General features: G+C 30.6%; 1 protein-coding gene across 2 annotated transcripts in view; it reads right to left on the bottom strand.

Annotated features, from left to right (window-relative positions):
• The window catches only part of LOC149571176 (6-phosphogluconate dehydrogenase family protein), a 134,393-nt gene extending 128,636 nt beyond the window's left edge, over positions 1–5,757 (bottom strand). For both annotated transcript variants that reach the window (XR_016359773.1, XM_089812744.1), the window contains exons 1-3: positions 5,322–5,757; positions 4,726–4,814; positions 481–595 (exon numbers count right to left, since the gene is read on the bottom strand). Coding sequence is in view for 1 of the 2 variants with exons in the window: in XM_089812744.1 (XP_089668870.1) it covers positions 481–595; positions 4,726–4,814; positions 5,322–5,447 (330 nt within the window). In the remaining variant the exon portion in view is untranslated. The remainder of the gene's footprint in view (positions 1–480; positions 596–4,725; positions 4,815–5,321) is intronic.
• Between the last annotated feature and the right edge of the window lie 13,838 nt (positions 5,758–19,595).

The following is a 19,595-nucleotide window of genomic DNA, read 5'->3' on the forward strand; positions in this document are numbered from 1 at the left end:
AGAAATAAAAAGATAACCCAAGGAATTCAGCTAAAAACAAAAAGCCATAACTAAAACTTAGAAGGCGAGAAATATAAAACTATTATGATGGTAAGATTTTCTCTTCCATCATCATTTTCAAGCATCTCTAATTTGTTACATGAATCAAAATGGAGGTTCTGTTAGTAGAATTTTTGAGTGCCAACAAGGAATCATACAATTCTATGTTCTAGCATATTGTATCAGATTGTAAATCTTGAACATGCAGAAAAAAGTTATAGAGAAACAATGGTGGTCTGGAAAAAAAAATTTAAAAAAAAAGAAAACTTGTCCCCTTGTTAAAGGATGTCATTTGTTGTTATTCCATCGCTTGTTTAAAAAAAAAAATAGCGAGATAATGTAGAGAGGCTTAGCTTAATGTTCATATTTGTTAATTCAATATCACATTAACTTTCTATTAAGCTTTAAGTAAAACTCACAAACAAATAAGTGAGGACATACTTGTGGTGATGAAGGTAGCATGGTTATCACCGCATCACTGGCTTCTGCTACTTCAAAAGGTGTTCCGGCAGTAGATACACCTCTTTCAGAAAACTTTTCCATTGCTGCATAGTTTCTAAGACAACCAAAAAGTCAATTATCAATTTTGAGGCAAATAGAGATTCCTGAATGGTTATGCAACTTTAACTAAGAATCTAGTTAAAGAAGTAAAAGCTTCATACAAAATTAAACATGACATAAGATAGTCCAAGAAAACGTTTGGTACTTATTGTTAACTCCTATGTAACTAGGACCACTTACCACTATATAATCCGAATTAGATTATATTTAACTTTTTCTTTTATTAAATAATCTGTATTCCAGTTCTATTTCAAAAATGGGACATTACACAGACTCGTCAATACTTCCTGAATATCAGTTTGCTCACTTTTTAATGGCTTGACAGAAGCTGTCCACAAAGGTTAAGCACCCCAAAACAGGCGCATTTTAAAACACAAACCCAAGTACCACATTGCATGATTCCTGCACCCAATTTAGAGGTGTGCAGCTTGTTCTTTGAATCTTTAGAGGTATGTCCTACTCTTTCTTGTTTCAATTTCTCAATCATACACCTAAAATAACATTAGAAGTGTGACCAATCTGCAAATAAGATTACACTAAATCACCATTATGCCTGCAATATGTTGGGATGGCCAAGCATGAAGGTTTAGAAGTGATATGGCCAGCCAAATCCTCTAAAATTACATCCAATACAATATCTAACTAGCATCATCAAAATATGTTAAACATGTTCATATCTGCAACTCCCACAATTAAACTTTTATTTTGAGCACAACGGTGATCCTTCAATGATGATCCCTGGATACTATTGTTAAACAATCTTCATTGTATTTGTATCGTGTTCAACATCTGTTACCAATTGATCTTGGTCTTAGCACCTGATTTTGTTTTAGCATACTCTAGCACAGTAACACAGATTTCTATCAATTCCTATCCAGTATGGGTAGAAATCTTGCAGCTATACTTTGTTGTGTACCTTCCAATGAGATGAATGTTGTTATTAGGCATTGGATCACATTTTGTCTTCAAGCATCTATTATTTCTCAGTGTTACCCCAAGTTTCTGCGACAAGGACGGCAAGGGATGGGGGGGCGAGTTTATGAGATGGCAAATGTTTTTGTCAAATTTGGGGACGGTAAGGGAATGGCTTTAGAAATATAGAGAAAATTCAAAATATAAAAAATATAGGAAAACTTGCATATATACATTACATTCGTATAAAAACAAAGATAAACCATGCCATTTAAACATCATAAAAACCTTAACATACAACATTTCAATAGTCAAACTCAATGTTCAATATGCATTCATTATTTGGAATTATTGTCAACTGGCATGTAGCATTAAAATAATAACATAAAATTTTGAAATAAACACAAGAACATAATTCAGAATCCGTTGCCAATAGCAACAAGAACAATAACCCACCTTCCAATTTGAACCACAATAGTATCATTTGATTCTGAAACTACACCTCCAACTCATTGGAAGTGGACTGATATTCATACATAATGGTCTACTATACCGTTCCGATCATGATATGGATTCGTTACAGTAAGATGTTACCGTGATGCAACCTTCAATATTCACCATATCTTCCACAAAGGACACAAATCAACCCAAGACCAACCCAACACCGATGTATTGCCACAAAATGACCTAAAAATGCATGTTCTAGGGAGCCCAATGTAACACCCCACCAGGGAACCCGAGAGAACAAGCCATCTAACTCTTAAAGTGCAGTAATTTTCTTTCTAAATTCATGGAATATTTATCACTTCTAAAACATACAGTTGTTTACAAAACCCAAATGTGATATTACTAACCAACCTAAGTCCTCACAGATTCCCTAACGTCGCTACTAAAGAAACATTATCAAACATATTTACATCTGTAAAGATACACATGAAAGTGTGATATTTATTAGCCTATGATAAGTAATCAACTATCATTATTTGAATTATTAACTCAATCTATTGCTTCAAAAACGAATCATCGGATTCATAACTTCTACTAGTCTATGCTTAATATTGGTTCTATTTAGACATTGAGGTAAAGATAAATGTTCATTAAGGTATGCATTGTCTTATTAATCTACATTCAATTTTAATTGCATTAAATAAACATAAACCATTCCCTAATCAATACTATCAAGTTAGTGTCTCCATTCATCATATCATAACTACCTATTGATAAAAGTCTAACTTCTACAAGTTATCATTCATAATACTTCCTTTGAACATTAAGTCAGAATATGATATTTTATTTCCTTTCTATCATTCAATTAGATATATCATAGCATGACTACACCTAGGTTCATTTTCCCTTTATCCATTATTGAAATGAAATCTTTTAAATGCTCTAAAATAATACAATATGTCCACTTTTCCCTTTTCCTTTCTGTTAGAGATACCCTTCCCCTTTTACATTGCTTTGAAACTGAATTACATCAATATACATCATTATATCATATACTTTGACATGAATACATATACATGAGTACATCTCAACTTAAAATAAATTAAATGACAAACATTACACTTGATTTTCAACCAAAAAAAGAACTTTAACAACTATAACAATATAATAGTACTTGTAGTTTAAAATAAGATACAAGTCAATGTTCCCTTGGTCTTCTAGTGAAGTTGGAAAGTTCTTAAAGAACCCACCAAGGGTCAAGTCTTGCTAGGGGCTTTTGGAATCACCATTGTCATTATAACAAAAGCTCAAGTTGTTAATGAACGTCACAACAGCCAAAGACAACGATCCATGGGAGGCTGTTAAGCACATGTCACAAATCCATCGGTCTATGTTGAACGGTAACTTCACTTAAAGGGGCAATGGCACCAACCTCCCAACAATTCCCCTCTCAGCATGACCCAAGGGATTTGAACTTGTAACCTAGCACATTGATAACACTTGTTGGAATCACAGTTGTCGTTACACTAAAAGCTCAAGCGGTCAATTAATGTCACAATAGCCAAAGACAAGGATCCATGGGAGGCGGTTAAGCACATGTCACAAATCCATCGATCTATGCTGAACGGTACCTTCACCTAGAGGGACAGAGGCACCAACCTCCCAATAGGGACAAGACTCCAACATCATAAGGGATGCAACTAGGATTGTGCCCTAGGCAAATTTGGCAGAATGCATACCCCCCAGTCCTCGGATCTTAGCTGAAGAGGTTCAACCTAAGGTTTGTGCTCCTATATCATGTAGCTAAAACAACTCTATGGATGACAAAAAATTCCTTCAAAAAAAGAGGTAAATACACCAAGAATCGCCTCATCACATAATTTTTTTAGTGATTCAAGGCGCCATTATCAACTAAACCTTATCTTGTTGCAATTTGTTGCATGGTTTTGTTTTACCTAAAGGACCTATTTGGTTAAAATACCAGCATTTGAAACTTCTAGATGCACTGTTTCGTTAAACTTTGTAACAAATTGCACGATGAAGTGAAGAGGATAATATCTATAAGCAGAATATATGCTAAAAGAATTGGAGATTTTTATTGGGATTCTTAAGGAAAAGCTGGAACAGTACATATGCTATGGTTGATAATCACCATATTTATGAAGACTTGCTGCTGAAATGGAACTCCCAAAAAGGTGGCAAGTCAAAGTGACCACCGTCTCCAGAATCCTTCCGAGAGAAGACATTTGCATGATCCATTTCATGGTAAATCCAGCGTAAATTTTTATGCAGTGTAAGGCGTCAAGTTTATGCATTCAAACAGAAACAACTCCGAAGAAAGAGTACAATAATAAAATTTAACTAAAACAGTCGGCAAACATATAACTCTCCTAAACATTTCCTATACAGGCACAGAGCTTAAACTTTTTTACTGTCATGACCCCGGATAATAAACCAAAATTTAAAAGCCAGTCGCAATGCATTTCCTTTTTCCTTCATATTTTGCAGTTTAGATAATTAACATACACCCCTGGACATTATGCAGTTTGCTATTTGTATTATAGATAATTGACTATATTCAAGCTGGATATTGCACATGAGCATGGAATCGTTGTTACAGCTTTAAGTTCTGATTTAACGAACCATGTACCGGTTAAACGAGATATATAGGGCTAATGATTTTAAATTTATAATTTAAAAAGGACCCGAGTTATTGGGTATTTCAGTAAACCAAAGGTTCGAATAACCACAAACGAAATCACTCACCTGTCATACACAACAAGATTGTATCCAGCTTTAAGAAGGTTATTGGCCATGTGAAATCCCATATTTCCGAGCCCAATAAATCCAACCCTCTGCAGAAAATTAAAATTGCAGTTACAAAAATATAATAAAATAACCTTACCGTCAAACTAATATACAACTAACTCTATCCCAATAAAACGGTACATTCACAAGGGCAGTGATTCAAATTCAAATCCACAAATCATATTAAGGTGATGACCTTTCACAAATAGATAGACAATAGAATAACTTGCTATGCATTATATTTAAAACCCTATTCAACATACAATCAGTTATCCCTCGAAATAGACTAAACAATTAGCTATGCGCGGGTAAAGAAAGACGATATGTGCACAGTTATTTCCAGAATATTTACCTAGGCACGTGAATCTGAGAAAATAACAAAATCACAAAAATCTCGCCAAATGAAACTGTTAATTACAGTAAATGCTGCCATTCCGGCTTTGCAAAAAGTAATGGTTTACTCGTATTGTTATTGTACATCAGTTTTTTACTCGCCGAATTCGTTTAAATCAGGAAGAAAACCTCTGATTTAGTAATGAACTGAAATTACGAACCTCCAGCGGAGGAACGGTGGCATTTGATGAAAATCTGGTTCCCATAGCTGAAAAAGGTGATGGCATATTAATGCAGGCTTGATTCTGCCACGCTTGGTTTAAAATCCTCAAGAAATTGTTCACCATATTGAGAAACTTTTGCTCCGGAAGAATTCAATGCTACTTAACAACGATAAAATGGCAACTGACGTTTATCATATAAGGAGAAATTCTGTTTTTGGTCAACCAAAGAGGCTGGTCGAGGTTTTTCCTGTCGGGAGAAATGGTAGAGAATCTATGTATTTTTCTATTATTATTAAAAAGCGTTTATTGAATTTCAATAAATGTTTAGTTTAGTTCCTCCGAGGCACGTTTATAGAACTAAAATGAAATGAGAAAGTTTTAATGATCTTTTGGAGATCACACACTTTGCTATAGCTGTCCTGTTTTTTTCAATCTGAATCAAGAAGATAGCCGGGAGAGTGTGTCTTATCAAAAAGTTGTTTTATGTTAGTGTATAATATAAATGTATTTATTAGTCTGTGCACAGATCAAAGTTTTCAATTGCTTGTAATGAATTAGTTTGTTCATTGAAAAGAGTGTTTTCTTATATAATACCATTGTACTCTATTGTTAGCAAGGTAAATTAAATTTATATGATATCATATATGTAAACAAGTTTTATTCTATTGGCTCTTGCTATTTTTTGGACAGTCTTTTCTTTTTCGTGCACAAATATTACTTCAAATATTTGAGCACGCCAACTGTCATTTTTATTAAGAAAGGGTACGCATTTGCTATTTTAATTCTAAAAACAAGTAATGTCTTTAGAGGACCAACACTTGTAGAGAAGGCATTCTTTGCATGGAGCGAGGTGTAGTTTATATGAAAGTTTGGTATATTGATTATGGTGAGGGGAAATTTTGGGAATGTTAAAAACATAGAATCTTGAATAATAAAAATATCACTCCATTTACTTGTGCTTTGTGTTGTTTTCTTATCTCAGAGTTATGTTGCCATTGTTTTGAATAGCTTCTTTCACTGATTTTTGTCGTTGACTGTTAAAGTTTAGAAATAAAAAGAAATTTATTAATTTGCATGTTTATAAAACTGTATAATTTTGGCTTGTTGGCCAATAAGGTATTTGGTAAGAACGGTTAAAGGGGTATGCTAGCTTCAGCATCCTTACAGAGATGGTATTTTACTATTGAACTATTTTGTTTATGAGATAAGTATTTGGTGAATATCATTTTTCAGGGTTGTGAAATTTTTTCTTACTCTATGTTGCTTTGTTATCTTTAGGTGTCTCATGTTTCTATTTTCATGGTTTGAAATACTTGCATTAGGCCAAATCTGCGAGGTTTGTTTCCCCTTTTTACTAGTGAGCAGGTAGAAATCAATACAATTTTGACCAAATTTTAATGGTAGGGAAGTATCCCTTTCCATTCTTCCATTTCCTAGCTTTTCCCACTTTGTATCTCTACCTTTCTTATTGTTTTCTTTTCTAACCCAGCTCGATCAATTTAAGAAAATCAAAGTCTTGGGTCAATGATACAGATCCAAAATTTGATTGACAGTACAGATTTGAAGTTGAGTCTTGCCCAAAGAAATATAGTTTCATCCTAAGTAATGAAAATTTAATTTGCCTCGAAGAATTGTGAAAGCAAAGTGATTTGTATGTAACCATAGATGGGTGTGAAAACCTTACATAATGACCTGGAGAGAGATTGAAAATCGAAGCAATATCAAATGTTGAACCATGACCTGTTCAAAGGTAAAGTAGGTCATCTGCCAACAAATATAAGATTCACATCAACTGCATATTGAGAGAAACAAGGCTCTCCAGTGATAGGAAGTGATGTGCAAATTCACAATATCTGTGACTACTACGGATTTCATGTCAAATGTTGAATCGGCGTGTAGAATTATTTCCTCATTAAATCTTGGCTAATCTTTATGTCCACTCATGAGAATGTATAAAATAGACAAATCGCATGGCCAGCCACATGTTGCATATTATCTAGATTTGTATACTCAGTTATAGTATATTATATTTTTCACTTACTTATTAGGCATTTCTATTCATTATCAAGAACTATTGATATTTAGAAATTGTATGCTACACTTTTTGCAAGATAAATCAAGTTCAATCAACATAAACAAGAGTACCCAGAACATAGAAAATGGAAGATATCCAACAAATTTTTAAATTGGTCTTATAATAGAAAACAATAGAACTTGATGGCCTATTATTTCCCAGAGGAGATCGATATTGTCTTCTATCACCAAATTATTATGGATTCTCATTGAGATAGCACATATTAACGCTTATTTTAAGCTTTGTTATAATTGTATTGTTATTTGAAGGATAATGTAAATTTAGGGTAAGTTCGATTTATCATCTTAGCACTACAATAAAAGATTTATGTGTTTTTTACCATGTAGACATGGTTTTCCAATAGTTTTTGCTTGCACGGGTTTTCTCCATTACAATATTTAATCATAAAAATATTTATAGAACATTGTTGTTTGATTAAGTAGGCTTTTATCATACTTTTATTCATAGTAAGAGATACGATATAGTTATAATCTTAAAAATGCAATGAATATTTCTATAAATAATTTCCCATCACAGTAGCTAGGGCTACGTAATGATTGATTAATTATAGTCATAAAACTATGAACCAAAAATGCCCTTAAAAACTGAACTTGGACCTAGCTTTCAAAATCCATGTGTCAAAAACCCTGCTTCCTCAATGCCAAAATTTATACCTTTAATGTTGTCATGTTATGTGTTGAATCATTCAATAGGTTGTAAGGGACTAGAGGTGGGAGACCTACAATTTGGACTACAAAAATCAGAAACCTACCAATGTATATATATATATATATATATATATATATATATATATATATATATATATATATATAGGAATGTCTAAGTCCCAAATCGATTGTGATAGCTTAGGTTTCTCAAAAATACCAATAAAAACACTCTGAACTATCATTTCACTTCTCAATCATATATCTTCTTATGACAAAATAATACTATCGTTGTCTGCTACTCACAAGATTGTTTTTGACATCATAGAACTTTCATTTAGTATCATGGCTCCTACATGGAATCCAAGCGATTTAAAGATCAACTCCCTCTATTTTGGTCATGTTTATCGTTTTTATTTTATTTTGGGTTTTTTTAAGGCTCTATTCAAGGGATAATCAATAGTTATCAATCTTTGAATTTTCACATAGTGCAGTAAAATAGGCATCGTCTGATCTCCATATATTTTGAGTTTTCAAACTAGATAGTTATGTATTTGATAAGAACATTTTATCTATGCTTTTGATGAAATTTCTTAAAAAAAGAATGCTTCTCACACATCAATAGATGATACTCTCACAGTTGTAGGGGATATTACAAAATAGAAAAAAAAAAATTGAAAGAAGAGGTAAAATTACTCTCATGATAAGTAAATAACCTTTCCTAGGCATAGAATTTAAAGTCATTCATGTCTAGAAATTTCAAACAATTACCAATATAACTTCCATGTTTCTTTTCCTTCCTGATGGAAATTATAACACTAAATCAATGCTCATCCATCTATATATAAGACTACATAAAAGCTTTCAAGGATTGAAGTTGTCTATATACTTCAATGTCCATCCATCTTGGACATTCTTTTTCCTTGCCCCACACTTCCCTCCCCCCTACCTCACTATAGGCAAGGAATCTAGCTACTTGCGCAGCTCTCGTTTTCTTTTATGTTTCTTTTTAAATTAATTCAATAACCATTTTACTTCATTAATAGACTTTTTCTATTGATTGTTTTTAATAATTGAGTTTTAACAGTTTAATCAATCAAATAACATTTGCTAAAAAATGTTTCAGGCATGTTGTTTTATGTTGTTTTACTACTAGCACTAGACTTTAAGTATTATTTTGTTGTTACCTAGTGAGTTTCAAGTAACCCTGTAAAAAACTGGTTTTACTTAATCAAAAACATTTGGTAAAAAATAAATTATTTTATATGTATTATAATATTTTGATGCATTGAAGTCTTTTTTAAATCTATTTATGACCCAAAATAAGGTTCAAAATACAAAGATGGAGAAATTTTGTAGTAAGGTGTAATTGGCATTGCCTATGATAAATAATTGGCATGTCTTTGATAAGCATGAATACAAAATATAGTATATACAAGGTATGAAAAAATAATTGCTACCAATTTATTTAAAATTTGTAAAGAGGATTTTTCACCTTTATTTCATAATGTCTGATAAGAAAAATATTGTTTCCAAATTTTATTGGAGTTAGCTTTCTTTTTTCCTATTTTTACTAGTTTCAGAGAGTGTAATGTTTGTTTTTATTATCGTTTTAGTGAAGTTTAACTTTTAGTATCAAAGTAGACTAAAATTAGCTCAAATGGACCTTAAAATCAACAAGTAGTGGCATATAAGGCAACATTGTTTGTCTTGAGTAGCCAATAGAGTGGCATTGACTATTTGTGGTAATGTTGTCTATGTCAAAAGGAGCATTGTGAAAAATTTAGGAGACACAATCAACATGTTTAAGGCCTATTGTACTTCTACAACCTCTTTCGACCTCTTTAAACTTGACTTACAATAAAAACAAATTATGAATGGAGAGCTTTAAAAAAATGTTGAAGTGAAACATTTCATAATTTAATCCCCTTGCAAGATTTCAAAATCAGATTCTTGAAAATTTGACAAAACAACAAATTATCATACTACCCATTCAATAAAGTAAGTATGGATCATGACATAATCATTGAAACCTACAAGAATGTTGTAAAGGGTTTAAGGAAATGTGACATGGTACAAGTAGGGTAGGAGAAAGGTTTTAAAAACAAGGTTTTATTTCTATCCTAAAAGGTTTTGGTGCTTTGAAGAGAACTAATATGGGTATGAAAAAACTTGAAATTGAAGCATTTCAATGCAAATTCAAACTGGGAATGGCTTACAACTCCAAAACGATGGAATAAAGAGGCATGCACTCATAGAGGCTTAATAGGAAGAATATCTAAACAAGAGACGCAATGCGTCAAAGTTCCTACCAAATTGTTAAAGAAAGGATGGATGGAAATTAGAACCAAAGTTGAGTATAAATGTAGAGAGAAATCTTGAGGCATGAAGAAGTAAATATATTATTAAGTTACTTTTTAGATATAATTAAGTTCTTTTTAGATTTCAGTGATTTCAAATAATTGTCATCAAAAGCTAATTTAATGAATATTTTTTAATTCTATTAATATAGAATTTTTAAAATTTTATTATTATGATCAATTGGTTCTAGTTTCATTGTTTTGTTGAGGGTCTATTATTTGTCAAAAGCTCATTTTAATGAATATTTTTTAATTCTATTAATATAGATTTTTTTAAAATTTATTATTATGATCAATTGGTTCTAGTTTCATTGTTTTGTTGAGGGTCTATTATTTGTGTTTCATTAGCTAAATGGGGTTTGACCAATGTTTGTTTTTACAAAAATGTATTTTACTATTGTTAACTACTACTACCAAGAGGGAAAATATAATTCTTAGCTTTAGTCTAATAACATTTCAAAATTTTTTAAAATAATATTGTGATTATATTTAACTTTTAAATTTTAAAATATAATAAAATATTCAACATATAAGGTATAAATAAAAGTTAACTATTAGTTTTGTTTCAAAGCTCTAATGTTATTAATTAACAGTGATATATTGTAGGTATTTAATCACTAGAATGTGACTTATTTCTTGCTTGTCCTAAGAGTGCTACACAAGCGCTATTAATTAGTCTTATTTGATATCTATGCAATCTCATTATGGTAACAAATCTCATTGTCCAACCTTAGGAACTCAAATATAATTTCATCTTGTAGATGGCTGGTTATAGCAATGTGAAAGATTTTAATAAATGTATCATATGAAAAATATCTATAAATTTATATGTTAATGCAAACTATATATATTTATTTCTAAAATAGATCATGAATGCTATTTTGTTCTCTACATATCTATATTCTAAAAAGGTTAAATAATACTATTGTTAATTTTTTATATAATATATTTATTAATATTGTTAAATTATATATGTATAATAATAATAATAAATTAAATTCTAATAATCTATTTATTATTAAAAATTAAAAATAATATACCTTTAAAATAAAACAAAAATATATTTCTTATCACATTAGACCATAAAAGTTAAAGTGTGTGTATTAGCAAATTTAACATATAAAAAGATATTAAAATTGAAAAAATAAATTATTTTTTCTCAATAACATATATGAGTGATTAATATCATTAAGTGTTTAATACTCTTTCAATAGGGTAGTAGAAATAATACCAATTGTTTTCAACAGGGCTATCTATTTAGTGGTCATATGTGTCAAGGATACGTGGTAGGGCATTTATGGAGTGGCATTCAACCACATTGCCCTGCCTCTAAACTTTAGTTTTTTAATATTTTTAAGTGTTGACAATTTCTGATAGACCTACAAAAGAGTACAAATAGATAAGGCTTTGGAAAATCTATATTTTCTATTGACAAAAAAAAAATTCTTCCCTACCTAAATTAGTATTGTCCAATAAGGTACTAGAAAATTGAGATTTATTAAAACTTGTAAAAAAAAAAAAATACACACATTAGAAATTTGTTTAATTTTGTAATGTGATTGGTCAATTTAATTAGATAAATGAACTCAATGATTCCATTAGTATCATGCCTTTGGCAGGAACTAATAAGGAAATAAATCCATGATAGCGAAAGCACAATGAGAGGGCAGGATTTGAATATCTACAATTATAAATAGACAAGTAATTGATAGAAGATATAGGAAAAATTAAATAAAAATGTCTCTAACACTGTGGCAAATACATGAAGTAATATAATGGATATATGGAAATCAGACCAAACTAGTTATATAAATAGATGATATGAGCTTCGAAGGGTAGGTAAGAAAAGATCTTTGCAAAAAAAATTAGAAAATAACTTTTTTAAAATAAAAAACATAAGTGGAACTTGTATACCTAATTGGAATCCTTAAAAAATCAACCACCTAATCTCAAAAAACATAATGAACTAGTATCTATTTACCAAATAAAATATATTTGAGACTTTGGAGGTAAAGCTACCTCAATCCTAAAAAAATTGAAGTGACATGTTATGGTGTCAAACATTAATAGAAATAGAAAACTCTTAAGATTGACTCAAAAATTATCTTTTACTATGTAAGGTTTAGGTAAAAGTGGCTAGTTTTGAAGAACTTATTTGATGGTCTTGAATATAATAACTTGGTGGGAAGTAATAAAAATAAATCAAATTATGTTTTAAAATTATGGTATTAGAAGGATTAAAATTCAAGGTCACATTGTTAAGTGGCAAACTAGAAGCATTGTCTACAAATAAAATTATGGTTAAACTTCCTAGGAGACCTCAACCTCAAAGGGGCTATTCGTCACACTTATTTTCTTTACTTTTATTCCTTTTAAGACATATTACAATATGATGAAATGTCATTTTTATACATAGTATGTGGATAGACGTAATATTTCAAGGTTTGACAAAGAGGCAAATGAGGTTAAATCAATGGTAATTTAAATGTGGTCTTAGGAAATGGTATGGGTATGGGAATGATGATCAAAGCCATCAGATTAACACAAGAGTAGAACATTGGTATCTAGGAGTGACATGGTTGAAAAAAGGTGAGGTCAAAACAATACAAGATGTAGAGACATGGACAAAGGGTTGAAATGGACACAATGTGTAATAAGGAAGTTGTAGGGTGTGAAAATCTACTATTGTTCCATGCTACACCATATATTACAAACTAAAACCTTTAAAAATTTATTTATCATCCACCGAACACTCTTAAATAGTATTCATAAGATCTCTCCTCTTTTTTAATGGATTAAGAATACATTCCTTGCCTCTATAAGCAATATATGTGTATTTTGCCCTCCATTATATATAGTACTTTTCTAAAATTTCCATGGCCTCCCAATAATTTGTGGCATGTATTGTGTGCATCTATTAGTATAACATCACTTGAAAACTCATCATAATAAGATCCTATGTTCAATTTAATCAAGCATTGTAAGGCAACTAAAACCATGTGTTAAAGTTCAACTGTAATATCCTATATTTATTTGGATTTTTAATCTTCTTCACCTTATAGTTTTCTACTATTACTATAGACATAAGATTGCATTCACATTTATTTAGATTATTATCTTTCAATACTTACCTTTATCTCTGCATGTTGTTTGTACAAATTCTTCCATTAGTCTTAAGTATTTATTTATCTAGGACTATACTTGCAATCAACAACATAATAAGTGTGTAGATAACCAACCAATACCATGTACAAATCATATAAGCTTAGTAAATTAAATCTAATATCACTTGACGATTACACAAAATATCATAAATATATTTAGGAATCTTTAACTTCAAATAAATGTATCACTCTCTGTGCCTTATTTTGTAATATAATACAAAAGAAAAAACCATGTGTACAAAATAAATCCAATAATCTGGAATGTAAATTCAAACATATTATTTTACAAATTTTCAAAGTATAACATATGAAGTATTATGTATGTCTATGTGATTAACATTGGTCTTCTTTTAACTACAAGAGGGACAACATCGTCCAAATATACATCTCATCCAACGATGCATACTAGCACCCCCATACACCTTCCAACTAGAATTGATCATACTCTTCACAAGAGTAAGAGTAGCACATAAAGAGACTTTCAATCATATATGTCATTTGATAACTAGTGTGATGTATTAACACTATCAAATACAATATCCAACAACTCTGAATACCCTCTACCTAGGTTTGACAATTCCAACCAACATGCAACCTATCGAATACTATGAACAGAAAATGCAAGTAAGAAATTGGATTATTTTGCCAAAATTTTCATAATAAAAATTCACACTCTAGTATGGGTATGTGTTTCATCTCTTGCACCTCTATTTCAATTTTGTCAACAAAATGTAACTTCTTCGCTTGTTATTCAAGATAAATAACAACATTGAAGACTACATGATTAAACTTATTGCCACTTGCTTGGCTAGATTCATTTATGTTATAAAATGTTACTAACATATTGTAAGATTTAGTTAACTAGGTAATAATTAGACTTAGTACTCATATAGATACTTTACAATAAAATCATAACAATCTAACTCATAAAATATTTTCAAGTAAAACTAAGTTCTACAATCCAAAACATGGTCAATTTACTTAATATGATTTGATTATTTACTACAATATCATAAGAGGGAAGGTTTATGTGTTTTTCCCTTATAGAAAAATATTTTAAAGAATTTATTTATGCATATATCTACACACACATGCATATGTTTACATTGTAAATAATAATTTACTTTAAGATCTCAAGACTAGTGATCATAAACATTCTTAGTGAAGAAATAAATGCTCAATCATTTGATGACTGCAAAGATACTAGTGTTGGTTTTTGTGTTGGCAATGACCATATTATTATATCATAGATACATTTCAAGAGAAACTAAGCATGGACCTAAACATGGTCAAAACACTATATACAATCACTTCTACACAATATACTCAAGTTATTAAATTTAGAATCATTTATATATAAAAGGAAACTCATTGACCTAATATGGATAATCTAATATACAATTTTACTACATTCAATTCCACATGTAATCCTTAAAATATACAATCTCATTGCATTTAAAATTCTTCACCTATGTCTTTGTGTTCTAATAAAAATAAGAATAGACTTATCATCATTTGACCATAAAAGTCATATCTAGGACTTCAATTACATGGTTAATATTGAACAATGGTTATAGTTTCACTTTCTCTTCTAAAAGTACATATTGCTATTGTTTATATTAAAAATGGACATCCCATTATTTTATTTATGGTTATAGGTGATAATAGAAATGTAATTATGGCTATCAACAATTTTAATGTTAGATATCAATTAGCAGGTGTTGCTGATAAAAAATTGGAAGAATTTCCCCGTCTATTTTGGAACAAGTATTGCCTACTGCAAGTTTGCTCTTTTTCTTAGCTCATAAGAAAAGTGTGTAAATTTATAGGTGAATGATGGATAAAAGTACATATTTAGTGGACTTTTCCTATGTCCCTTATGAAAAAAGGAAGTAGAATCTATTAATCGCCTCATGATGAATTGTGAGATGAAAGCACCATGTTGGCACTTAATGTTGACTAAATTAATTTTTAAATTTTCTTTCCCAAAATGAAGAAAATTCTACAAGCCCGTAAAAAAATCCTAAAAATAAGTCAGATTTCTCTTATATCTAAATGGTTAGTTACTCAAACCAATATACTACACTGTGAGTTTTTATACATCAACCCTACTCCACATGGTCTCGCATAATATTACCTAAAACCATTTGGAGTAGGGTGCATGGATAAAAACTCAAAGGGTAATATTATTGTGATGGAAGATGGAACACAAAAAGTTAGTTGATGAGACCAACAATGAAGTGAAAGTATAGAAGACACTCCTAGGGGTAGAATTGGAATAAAATTACATGTGAAAAACTTGTGCTTGGAAGGTGATTCTCGTAGCATCGTAAATAATATTGCATGTAGCACCTCATACACACGGTGACTATAAAAAGATATTGTGGTTATCACAAAGAAGCTGGAAATACTTTAAAATTACACAATCAATCACATTGACTCAAAAGGAACTCATTGGTAAATTTATTATCCAATTTGGCAAATTCGACATGGCAACCATGAACTAGGTAGAGGTGACATGGAATTAATGATAGAAAGACCCAAATTGGAAAGTGACATGGCATCCACAACATGAGCAGATGTGATGAAAACATGAAAATAAAGTAGTGAAGGTTGATATGACATGTATGAGTTGGTAAAGATCTCAAAGTTAAAGAAAGAACAACAATGCATTCAACTAGGGAAGGTGGTAGAGTGTGAATTCATTTTGGTTATCATTGCACATGATGAATTTAATGTGATGAATGACATCCAAATATACATTGTCTCCTACTTAGATATAGGTGTTCATTATCATTCTTGTCTACAAGTGACTAAGTCATGGGCATTTGGTACAAGAAAGTAAGGATAAAAGTCATGGAGGCAACCTTATCTTTGAGGTTGTGAAGCAAGATATGGTTTTTAAGGGGACAAATGAAGAGGAAAGATTAGGACATAACTTTACCTTTGTACACCCATTTTTTATTAACATTATTTGGACCCTTTTAGGAGTGGAGTATGCAATATCCAATTTCAAATGACATACAAATATTGATATTATGATGCTCTTTTTGTTCTTGTGGCCTACATTTTCTTATAGGTAAGAGGTGAATAACATTGTAGAGTATTGTGTGAAATAGAAATGGAGAGTGGGACAAGAAGAAATTTTGCAATATGTAGTCCCTAGTCAAGGTTTTGTAGTGGTGAGAGGTGTTTCGATAAGGTTGGTAGGAGTTCCATCCTTGGTGCACCCTTTGCTATTAAACCATATCTTAGGTGATAGTCTCCAAGGGAAGTAGGAACCCTATAGAGCTTGGGAATTGCTGGTGGACTTTGTGCATGAGTGGAAATTATAATTGGTGGCTAGAATTCCACAAAATCAAATGAACCCATAATTTTTTAGAATGAAGTTAACTAGTGCTTAGGAGGATATGGAAGAATAAAAAAGGGAGTAAGAAAGAATGTGCATGCACATGATCGAAGAAGAGATGACACCTCTTGTGAATGAAATCAAGGAGGTGGTTCTTGTGGAAGAGGCCATGGAAGAAAACATTCTCAATCAGGAAGAAGAGGATAATGATGTTGGTGTTTCGAGGAAAGGTGGTTCTTCGCCTTGCTATGTTTCTCCATTTCTATGTGTGTTAGGTGTTTTTGTTATCATAGCACTATGATTTTTCATAAGGGTAGTTGTAAACAATGAAAAAAAGTCTAGTTATAATTAATAAATCATATGGTGGTTTGTATACATGTTTACACACATCAATTCCTATTCACTAAATTTTGGTTTGATGTTGTTAGCAAGATGGTTCATCATCTTGTTACGAATTTTTTGGTTTCTTAGATATTCAGACAAATACATAATGTCTGGAATTTTTAGTATGTTATGTTATTGGGTAGAATGTTATCTATATCTAGAGAGCAAGATCATCATTGCAAGTTTTTATGTATATGCCCCTTTGAACTGTGTAGTTGAAGTCAATAGTGTCTCATAAGTAGGTTGTTTTAAGGTGATGAAATTTTGTGGGAGATTTCAAAAATTGTCAAAAAAGTTTTAAAAGCATATTTTGTACCTCTTTACATTTTATAATAATAAAATTATCTTGTATTGAGAAAAAGAAAAAGAAAATGTTGCACATTATAATACATTTTCTTGATAGTTAATTATAGGTGACAAAAGAAATGTAATTTGTTAATTATAGGTGACAATAGAAATGTAATTGTGGCTATTAATAATTTACATGTCGCAGAATATAATACAATTTCTTAATAGTTAATTATCTTACACAACCTAATCCATTTTCTCGGGACACATATGACTATGGGATATGAATCATTCATTGATTGACTACATTAAAAGTAGCATCTAAGTAATTGTTTGCATCAAATAAATTTAAAAAATATTTTTTTCTTTTAAATAATTCTTAGCATTGGGTCTTATTGCATTGACTTTATATTTACATTATGTAGAGTAGAACATAATTTATGATGTTTTGTTAGAAACACACCATTACATAGCTTTCTCTTAATATATAACATTTATACAGTCTAATTAGCATTGACCCTAATACATATTTTACTCATGACCATAATAATTTATATACGAGTGAGCTTAATTTAACCCATCACTTCGTTTATATACAATAATATTGCAGTGTTGTAAAATATATCTATTTATAATTTTGTTCTCTATATTGGGATCTTCATTTAGTGTATTTTATCATAGCTCATTCTAATCCTGGTTTTGGCCATATACTATCTAATTGTGGTCATATGACAATATTTGATTAAATCAAATGCCTAGATATAGATACTCTAGTACTACCAACTTGGTTTGGTCCCTTTTAGAGTAAGTTAGGATACCTATCACCACACTCTAGTAGAGTAGGATGCATTTCAACATGGTTCCTCCAAAAGGGGGCCCACCTTGAAACACATGCAACTATTTTTCTCTCGTCATTTGAGATCCAATCACAACATTTTCACTTGGCTATTAGAAATCAAACTAAAATAGGAAATACTTTGTGAAGCCTATATAAAGAGTCATTAATCATTCATGAAGCTTAGAAATAAATCTCACAAGTTCTCACATCAATCATTATTGAGAAAATATCTTTAGACTTGAGCATAAGGAGAAACAAGATGCAAAAACTTATATTTAAGAATGGTTTCAAAATTGATTTTGTTATGATTTTCATGTTATGGCATCAACAATTGATGTATCTACCCAAAGATCATTGCACCACCACCATAATCAATCTCAAGGTGATATGCATTTCAATTTTGATTTAGCCTTTATTTTATTTTCCTTGTAGATACACTCTTTTTTCATTAATTATAGTTGTAAAGGATGTGAAAATACCAAAACAATGTTCAACTTAGAAATATCCTATGGAGCATGTCATTTTATTTTTCGTACAGACGAACATTCTACGGTAATTTATATTTCACATTCTTCATGATTCATCATGATCCTGGGACCAAAATTGTAATGGGTTCAAACTACAACATTCATTTTCAAATATGTTCCTATTTTGATCAAATAATTCAAATGGTGCTTTAGATATTTCTTTTTACATATTCTTTTTTTTTTCCTTCTTATTTTGTTGATGAAATTTGTGATGAACAATATTGAGGGCTGAAATATTAATTTGGTCATCATCATGCCTAAGAGATATCTTATGTTTCCAAAACTGAAGCAATTAATACTGAAGAGAAAAAGATATCCTAGTAGCACATCATCATCTAAGTCATTATATCCATAATTTCAACATGAAAATCTTGTGCATGTCTACTCTTATTAATCTTTTTTCCATTAATAACATAATTATTTGACATATCATGCGTTGTCTTCCAAAATTTTGGTGGTGTAACTTTGTTTTTTGGCTAGTACTTTTGTTGAACCTATGCCTGCAAATGCATCTAATGGAATTATTTTAAATCTTCAAAAGAATAAGTTTACTCTAATATAATTATCATGACTTGCAAGTAATAAGGAGTATGCTTTATCCCTTATTTTCTTGACTAAGTTG

This window comes from Cupressus sempervirens, chromosome 2 (genome assembly GCF_028749045.1).
Source record: "Cupressus sempervirens isolate cs-2001-9-10 chromosome 2, ASM2874904v1, whole genome shotgun sequence".
Lineage (NCBI taxonomy): Eukaryota > Viridiplantae > Streptophyta > Pinopsida > Cupressales > Cupressaceae > Cupressus > Cupressus sempervirens.